At 42.9% G+C, this 9,878-nt stretch overlaps 1 protein-coding gene across 11 annotated transcripts in view; it reads left to right on the forward strand.

Annotated features, from left to right (window-relative positions):
* The window catches only part of LOC135557605 (adhesion G-protein coupled receptor G6-like), a 61,862-nt gene extending 58,348 nt beyond the window's left edge, over nucleotides 1–3,514 (forward strand). For 10 of the 11 annotated variants that reach the window (XM_064991028.1, XM_064991030.1, XM_064991032.1 and 7 more), the window contains one exon: nucleotides 1,173–3,514. In XM_064991028.1, the coding sequence (XP_064847100.1) occupies nucleotides 1,173–1,366 (194 nt within the window). In that variant the 3' untranslated portion in view covers nucleotides 1,367–3,514. The remainder of the gene's footprint in view (nucleotides 1–1,172) is intronic. The other variant, XM_064991034.1, reaches the window with a different exon arrangement.
* Nucleotides 3,515–9,878: the final 6,364 nt, after the last annotated feature.

Raw genomic sequence — 9,878 nt, forward strand, 5'->3', positions numbered from 1 at the left:
TGATCGTGATTATAGCTGTTTGTCTCTCAAACTGAAAATAGACATACATATCGTGTCAGGAGTGAGGAGACAGCCAGCGGTTCTGTTACTAAAGATGCCAAAGGCTTTGGATAGCCTGTGTTCTGTGCTTAATTGACCCACTCAAGTCATTCTATTCAAAACCTCCAATGGATGTTTTAGCCCTGACATTATCAAATGTCAAAGACCAACCCAAATGTATTATCACTTGGCAAAGGAAGCAAGAATAAGGCAAAAACAGATGGAAGCGGTTCAAGCATGTTGGAAAGATACACAGATATGTGTAGTTGTCCGTTGTGCGCGGTTGAATTTCAAGATTGTTTGAATGTGCATGCACGTATAGGAATGAATTCTACCAGAATGCAGAGATGCATGAGAATTGTTGCTCAGAAAATATTGGGACTCCATTTAAACAAGCACTAAATACAGGGAAATTCTTGAGGGAAACCTGTTTCAGTCTTCCAGAGATTTGAGATTGGGACGGAACTAGACATAAACCTAAACTTTAAACATTTTCTAAGCTAAAGAAACATGCTGTGTTACAGGAAAACACAGGCAAATCATCTTTGCAAAGCCTATGCATTAGAATTGTTTAAAATGAGTGCCACATATTCAACCTACAATCATATATACACAATCATTGTATATAGATTTAGGGCCCAATTCAATCAGATCCACTTTGGCCAACATCCGCATTACTGATGTTTTGATGGTGTCGGAGGTGGAACTGCATTAGAGCTGTCAAATCCACAAGCGGCTCCAGGCATTATACCTAAAGAGGACATTGCCATTGGCTGTACGGAGTTGAATTAAGAGAAATTTCATGCAGCCTTCGTGGCTTCGTGACAATGATCGCAAGAGCAGCTGCTCACCGATTTGACAGCTCCAACACAGTTCCACCTCCGACGCAGCCAAAACATCTGCTAATCGGGTGTCTGCTATCGCCGGTCAACGCTCGATCTGATTGAATCTCGGCCTAAGATCTACTTTGTGTATGTGTTCAGTGATGTGGTTTTCACTTGCTTATTTTTCAATTGTCTTTTGCCATTAGTTTTGTGCCATTGTGAGCTTAAGGAAAGAAAATAATGAAATGTACTGTGCACTATTGTTAAAGAGCACAAAGATTGACATTATCTCTCCTCACCTTTGGACAGGTAAAGGTTACTCCAACCAGACCAATCCTAAAAGTGTCTCCTTGGATGGTGAGGCCTCCTCTTCCTCCTCCTCCTCCATAATCCCAGTGCACCAAGTCATTGACAAGGTCAAAGGTTACTGCTCGGCGCGCTCTGACAACTTCTACAAGAACATCATCATGTCGGACAGCTTCAGCCACAGCACCAAGTTCTAGACCACCCAGCACTTCTCTTCTTCCTCCTGCTTTTTCTGCTAGCCCCTAACCAGTGGTGATCTCCCCAGTCCACAGTGTCACCCCAGGGTTGTAGCTTCCAGAGCAGCAGGGCTGTATTGTTTTTACTGTACAATATTTGACTTAATCAGCTGGTCCAGTCAGTGAGATGTACTGAAAAGGGAAGTGGGGAAATGCATAGTTCTGTAGAAAAGGGAAGGGCTAAGCGGAGAATGGAGTTTGGGATTTACATACTGTGACATTAATCTTTAACTGGCTATGTGTTGTGTAAATATTTATGGTATATCTAATACGCCCCCTATAATTGATTCTCAGTTGGTGTTGCACATGCCTTGGGTATTCAGTAGGGTCACCTTTCCTGTACAGAACTATCAACAATCTTAACCGTTCTGTTCTCATTCTGCAATCTGTACAAATCCAGTATGAGCAACAAGGGAAGCAAAATCCTCCAATCTGGACCAAATATTCAGGCTGAGGCCTATATTTCAAACCCAAAGAATACCAAACATGAGGGAGTTTTTAAAAGCTGTAGCATTGTCAATGTGTGCTCAAAAGGAACAGGTCGATGTGTAGTTCTGGCTTTAGTCATCTATTTGTGAATCCTGTGTGTGTTTATTTGCTGGATAGCAATGTTATGTTCCTTTACAGTGCCTTGCATGAGGAGGTTTTGCATAAAGTACTTTATCTTGGTCAGCGTACCAACATCATCATCACGACTATGTTATATTTGTCATGTATATATTTTTTAAACCTTCAGATGCTCTACTACTGAATAACACATGCAGAAATGGATGTCTGGTATTGGTCCAATCACTACTACTTCATTTTGCTCACTTCGATTTAGGACAACCTCTGTGTTGTGACCTGTGTTTAAAGTGTCATTTAGTCTGACCCTTCTATGGATAGAGGTTGCCAGAGCCATGTATTTACAATACACATATGGCTGTAGAGGTTACTAAACCCGCAGCCATTAAACTTAGATTTGGTAAGAGAGTTTCATAAACATTCCACATTGAATTGTTCCGCAGTGCAGCAACTCACAGCATACTGTAATGATTGGAAAGGGACGACAAAACACTGGCATTATTTGTTCATCCACGTTCATGCCAACATTTTAAAATGGCAACATGTTAATCTGCTCTTCCGTGTTGCTTTAGTTAGCTTAATATGGTAGTCTTGTTTTCCCACCAATAGGGGAAGTGAATATATTGCAGTACGTTTAAATGTTGCTGTGTGAGCTATTGTTGTTTGTGTTTGTGAAGCGACGGAACAATGTTGTTTAAAAGTGTCTTTATATTTATTTCTATAGAGCTTTTTGCATTTGTTATTCCTCTTGAATCCCCAATGCCAGTTGATCAGGACAATGCCCCTGGATAGATTGATATACTGTTTTTGGAAAGACGGAACTTGGCGGGCAAACAAAGCTTCGCTCTTTACCTGGGCAGGCGAATAGGGACGGTTGTATTTTGGAAGCAGTCAGTGTTCTCAACTGTTCTTTTCCAACATCAGGAAAAGAATTGGAGCATCAATGAGAAATTCCCTCAGGGGCCAAATTTCAAGAGGTAATGTGGTGTTGAACAGATTTGGGGTCTTCATTTCAAGAACGTGTGGGAAGTGATTACAGTGGGTTGAGATCGTAAGATGGAGTTCTCATCTTTACAATGAATTGGAAAATGACTGCTGGCATCATCTTTATACATATTAGAATAAGATATCCCAAAATACAAATTTCCAAATATTCAACAAAGTAGTTATCAACCTTTATCAAGTAATGTTATTTGTTATAGGCTATTATTTAGAGGTGCACATTGTTCTATCAATGCAGAGAGAATCCAGACATCATTTTCTCTGATTCATTTGTACATTTCCCTATTAATTAAATAATGTTTCCAGGACAAAGAGCTAGAAAATTACGATGGTTAGATCTAAACCAATATTGTACTTAGACGTATCACTGATTTAATATGGATGGTCTGGGTCTATTTGAAAACATTCTCCAAACCCTGTCATTAGTTTTCCCACAACTTTTGTCAATAATGTATTTTCTTGAAGCTGTCTCTGTATGTCTCAACACCATTGATGAATTGTGTTTCACCTATAAAGGCAATTAAAAGAACTGAAATGTACAAAGGTGACTCTAGCTAATTGTTTTAATGATGACACTAATATTTGTCATATACGGTCATATACAGTGCCTCGCAAAAGTATTCATCCCCCTTGGCGTTTTTCCTATTTTGTTGCATTACAACCTGTAATTTAAATGGATTTTTCTTTGGATTTCATGTAATGGACATCCACAAAATAGTCCAAATTGGTGAAGTGAAATGGAAAAACTGAAAAGTGGTGCGTGCATATGTATTCAGCCCCTTTGCTAAGAAGCCCCTAAATAAGATATGGTGCCACCAATTACCTTCAGAAGTCACATAATTAGTTAAATAAAGTCCACCTGTGTGCAATCTAAGTGTCACATGATCTCAGTATATATACACCTGTTCTGAAAGGCCCCAGAGTCTGCAACACCACTAATCAAAGGGCACCACCAGGCAAGCGTCACCATGAAGACCAAGGAGCTCGCCAAACAGGTCAGGGACAAGGTTCTGGAGAGGTACAGATCAGGGTTGGGTTATAAAAAACATCAGAAACTTTGAACATCTCACGGAGCACCATTAAATCCATTATAAAAAAATGGAAAGAATATGGCACCACAACAAACCTGCCAAGAGAGGGCCGCCCACCAAAACCAGGCAAGGAGGGCATTAAATTAGAGAGGCAACAAAGAGACCAAAGATAACCCTGAAGCAGCTGCAAAGCTGCACAGCAGAGATTGGAGTATCTGTCCATAGGACCACTTGAAGCCGTACACTCCACATAGCTGGGCTTTATGGAAGAGTGGCCAGAAAAAAGCCATTGCTTAAAGAAAAAAATATGCAAACACGTTTGGTGTTCACCAAAAGGGAGACTCCCCAAACATATGGAAGAAGGTACTGGTCAGATGAGACTAAAATTGAGCCTTTTGGCCATCAATGAAAACGCTATGTCTGGCACAAACCCAACACCTCTGATCACCCCGAGAACACCATGTTTTTAATGGGCAGGCACTGGAAAACTGGTCAGAATTGAAGGAATGATGGATGGCACTAAATACAGGGAAATTCTTGAGGGAAACCTGTTTCAGTCTTCCAGAGATTTGAGATTGGGACGGAGGTTCACCTTCCAGGAGGACAATGACCCTAAGCATACTGCTAAAGCAACACTTGAGTGGTTTAAGGGGAAAAAATTAAATGTCTTGGAATGGCCTAGTCAAAGCCCAGACCTCAATCCAAATGAGTATCTCTGGTATGACTTAAAGATTGCTGTAAACCAGCAGGAAACCATCCAATTTGAAGGAGCTGGAGCAGTTTTGCCTTGAAGAATGGGCAAATATCCCAGTGGCTAGATGTGCCAGGCTTATAGAGACATATCCCAAGAGACTTGCTGCTGTAATTGCTGCAAAAGGTGGCTCTACAAAGTACTGACTTTGGGAGGGGGGGGTGAACTCATCTCATATGTATATACTGTACTCGATACCATCTACTGTATCTTGCCTATGCTGCTCTGTACCATCACTCATTCATATATCTTTATGTACATATTCTTTATCCCCTTACACTGTGTATAAGAAATTAGTTTTGGAATTGTTAGTTAGATTACTTGTTGGTTATTACTGCATTGTCAGAACGAGAAGCACAAGCATTTCGCTACACTCGCATTAACATCTGCTAACCATGTGTATGTGACAAATAAAATTTGATTTGAATAGTTATGCAGGCTCAAGTTTTCTGTTTGTTTGTCTTCTTTCTTGTTTGTTTCACAATAAAAATTATTTGCATCTTGAAAATGGTAGGAGTGTTGTGTAATTCAAATGATACAAACCCCCCCAAAATCCATTTTAATTCCAGGTTGTAAGGCAACAAGGGGTGAACACTTTCGCAAGCCACTGTACATAGGTACCAGATTAACTTGATGCAAGACATAACAACTACGAGAATTTAATTTATTTTGTCCTTTAAAAAAAAATATTCCATCCTTTCTCCCTTTACTCTTACTGTCTGCCTCTTCTCTGCACAATCAACAAGTCTTTACAATATGGTTTACTCAGAAGATCCAATATATGGTTTGTTGCGTACAGTGAGGTCCAAAGGTATTTGGACAGTGATACATTTTTTGTTGTTTTGGCTCTGTACTCCAGCACTTTGGATTTTAAACGATACAATGACTGACAATGACAGCTTTATTTTGAGGGTATTTTCATCCATATCAAGTGAACTATTTAGAAACGACAGCACTTTTTGTACATAGTCCCCCCATTTTAGGGAACCAAATGTATTTGGACAAATTCACTTATGTGTGTATTCAAAATGAAGGTTTAGATATTAGTAACATACACTACTAAACTTTCATACATGCACATAAGTATGGGTGGCCTATAGCTCTCCAATTATCTGCCTGTTGTTCTGACTTGTTTTACAGTAGCCTACCTAAGACTGGAGGGTGGCTCACGGAGAACAAACAACAATGACAAAAAGGCAGTCAACATTGTCGGGTTTTAAAATAGGTACCTAGAGCTGTGGAAACATTTAGCCTTCCCCATTAATCTCAACCATAATTTTGCTCCTGTTTGATGCCAGGGTTCCTTGGCACAGACACTTTTATTGGCCTGCAGCAGCCCTGCCTTCTCCCATCCCTTCCTCTCCTCCACAATGTGGAGACAGGGTTCACAACAATTATCTGGAATGAATTCATTCCCCGACAACTTCAACTGGCTGTGTGGGAGTATGACGGTGTCTGTTCCTCCCCAGACATGGCACTGATGTGGTAGGGGCAGTCAGAGTCAACAAGGTATCAGCAGCCAAAAAAACAGAATTGAAGAAAGGAACTCAGGAGAAATGGAAGGGTAATTACACAACCAGATGATTGGGCCATTTAGAAACTCAGTCTGGCTAGACAGACAACGCTACTGGTTACACTGATCTGCAGGTCACATGTGCTACCCACCAAGGTTACTACAATTGTATGTACCCGTTGTAACATTCTATACATGCACTCCAAGATGTATTTATTTGGACGGTGAAGGTTAAACTTTTAATTTGGCTGTATACTCTTCGCATGTTGGATTGGAGATCCAATGTTTCACATGAGGCAACTGTACAGAATGTCACCTTTTATTTAAGGGTATTTTCATACATATCTGATTTACCATTTAGAAATGAATGTGCTTTGGGTATTTATTCCCCCCAGTTGAAGGTGTCAATAGTGTTTGGACAAATCCACTTAGGGACCGACTCTGACTTAGGAAATGTAGGCCTTTCTTACGTAAGCCTTTCCTATGCACCTCTCAGTTGGTCTTCAGACTTACCTTATGAAGGTGCATAACAGGCGTTGTAGGCGTGGTTCCGTTGCGCATGATGAATACCTTTACTGTGACTGCTGAAAACTCTCCCACTTGATTGCCAACAGATTTCCTTGTGTAGTTTTCATTCAAATAGGGTTTTCAGAACATTTATCTTAAGCCAACCCTTTATTAAATATGGTGCATCTCATAATTAAGTTCAAGGTCAGAATAGGCATAGAGAGAAAATTGAGTACAGCTCAGGTTGAAATCGGCCCCTTATAGTGTATTCAATTTAGTTAAAAGTTGTATTTGGTCCCATATTGCTAGCACGCAATGACGACATCAAGCTTGTGTGTGGATGCTACCGTACCATGATTATGGATAATTCTGAATGAATTGTGAATAATGATGAGTGAGAAAGTTACTGAGGCATAAATATCATACCCCCCCCCCAAAAAAATGCTAACCTCCCCTGTTATTGGTAATGGTGAGAGGTTAGCATGATTTGGGGGCATGATCTTTGTGCATCTGTTTCATCATTATTCACGATTCATTATCCGTAATCATGTTGGCATCCACAATAATGTAAAAGTGTTCAGAAACATATTATTTTCTTATTTACAATAAAAGTGACTCCAAAATGACACAATACATTATTTATCATTCATTTATATTGGGCACAACATAATCCGAAACACAAGAAAAACAAACTGCAAATTGTCAGGATTTGGCCAGGGTTGTTCCGGGTTTTGGTCAGTAGATGCCCCCATTGTGCTTTTTGTCCCTATGTTTTTCCCTTGATCCCCATTATCATTTGCACCTGTGTCTCGTTTCCCCTGATTGTATTTAAACCCTTTGTTTCCCTCAGTTCTGTGCTCTGTGTTTGTATGTTAGCACCCTGCCCTAGTGTTCTGTGTGCTCTTGTCGATTCCGGGTGACGTTCTTGTGGTATTCTGTTTTTTGTTTTTGTTTATTTTTTGGTGAGTTTCTTTTGAGGTCTTTTTGTGTTTTACCTACCACCTTTTGGATTTGCCATTTTTTTTGTATTTTAGGATTTTTTCTTTATTAAATACACCGTCTTAAGTACTGCTGTGTCTGCCTCATTTTCTGGGTTCTGCTGTCTATTCGTGGCTCAGTTGGTTAAGTGACTGTTTCTCACTCCGGAGACCCAGGTTCGAAACCGGGTCCTGACAGAAACACAGAGCCAAAATGAACCCAGAGGCAGCCAGTTCCCAGGACCTTTTTGCCACGCTGTCCCACCACCAGGAGACTGTCCAACGCCACGGCCGCCCTGGTTCAGCAAGAGGCCTTAATGGCTAGACATTCTCATCTTCTGTCGGAGATGCTGACTTCCATTAAGCAAATATCTGATCGACTTACCCCGGCAACAGTTCCCGTCCCAGTACCTCAAGTTCACGTACCCATGGCAGTTAACCCCCTGGCTGAACCTCGTCTTCCACCTCCCCAACGGTTCTCAGGTGATCCAAGTGCTTGTAAAGGGTTTCTCACTCAATGTTCTCTCTCCTTTGAGCTGCAACCCTCGTCGTTTCCCACCGACCGGTCTAAGATCGCATATATCATCACCCTGCTGTCGGAAAAAGCCCTGGCCTGGGCTACTGCTGTGTGGGATGCCCATAGTTCCTGCTGTGCCAGCTACTCTGCCTTTGCTGAGGAATTCAAACGAGTGTTTCAAGGCCCAAGCAGTGGTTCTGACTCAGCCAAACAGCTCCTGACTCTCCATCAAGGTTGGCGCAGCGTGACGGACTATGCCATCCAGTTCCGCACGGTGGCAGCAGCGAGTGGCTGGAACAACGAGGCGCTCACGGTGTGCTTTCTGAAAGGCCTTTCCGACACTATCCAAGATGAACTGGCCACTCGGGAACCACCGGACAATCTCGAGTCCCTGATCAAGTTGGCCTCACGCATTGACCAGCGTCTGAGAGAGAGAGAACTCAACCGTAGACCTCTAGCCCCTATCAGTCCCAGCTCCGAGTCCCCACCTTTATCATCGCTGGCTCCACTGGAACCCATGCAGATTGGACGCATCTCCCAGACTGAGAGAGACCGCCGGATGAGGGAGCGACGCTGTCTATATTGCGGCAAACCGGGCCATTTCCGTTCCACGTGTCCCGGGCTCCAGGGAAACGCTCTGTCCCGTACAGACCGGGGGGAACTGTAACGGGAAACATAACCTCCTCCCGTCCGTCCAACTCCCGTCTGCTCATTCCAGTCACCCTCTCCTGGGACAACCACAAGCTTCACCTTCAAGCCTTGGTAGACTCTGGAGCCGCAGGTAACTTCATGGATGGTGTCTGGGCGAAGGAGAATGGCGTTCCCTCTGAACCTCTAAGTGACCCCATGAGGGTTACTACATTGGATGGAAGCCCTTTGGGATCTGGACTTGTCACTCATGTCACTACCTCCTTGAGACTTTCAGTTTCACAACACCAGGAATTGATGAACTTTCATTTGATCTCCTGTTCCGAGTTCCCTCTCGTCCTTGGATACCCCTGGCTTCACAGCCATAACCCTCACATCGACTGGTCTGTGGGCACTATCAAGCAGTGGGGTCCTACGTGCCAAGCTACTTGTATTTTCCAGAATTCCCGAGTTCTACTCCCGAGTCTTTAGAATCCATCGACCTGACCCGAGTTCCCGAGTGTTACCATGACCTCAAACTGGTGTTTAGCAAACAGAGGGCCACCATGCTACCACCCCATAGATCTTACGATTGCCCCATCGACCTGTTTCCGGGCACTTGCCCCCCAGGGGTCGGATCTTTCCCTATCTCCACCCGAACGAGCTGCTATGGATACCTACATCAAGGACTCTCTGGAAGCAGGCCTCATGCGTCCATCCACCTCCCCGGCGGGAGCAGGGTTTTTCTTTGTGGCCAAGAAAGATGGTGGATTACGTCCTTGCATCGACTACCGGGGACTCAATGACATAACTGTCCGTAACCGTTACCCGCTACCCCTTATGGCCACAGCCTTCGAGCTGCTCCAGGAAGCAGTTGTTTTCACTAAGCTTGACCTGCGGAACGCATACCATCTTGTGCGGATCAGACCTGGTGACGAGTGGAAGACCGCTTTCAACACGCCTACTGGTCACTATGAATACTTG

Source organism: Oncorhynchus masou, chromosome 16 (genome assembly GCF_036934945.1).
Source record: "Oncorhynchus masou masou isolate Uvic2021 chromosome 16, UVic_Omas_1.1, whole genome shotgun sequence".
NCBI classification, from domain to species: domain Eukaryota; kingdom Metazoa; phylum Chordata; class Actinopteri; order Salmoniformes; family Salmonidae; genus Oncorhynchus; species Oncorhynchus masou.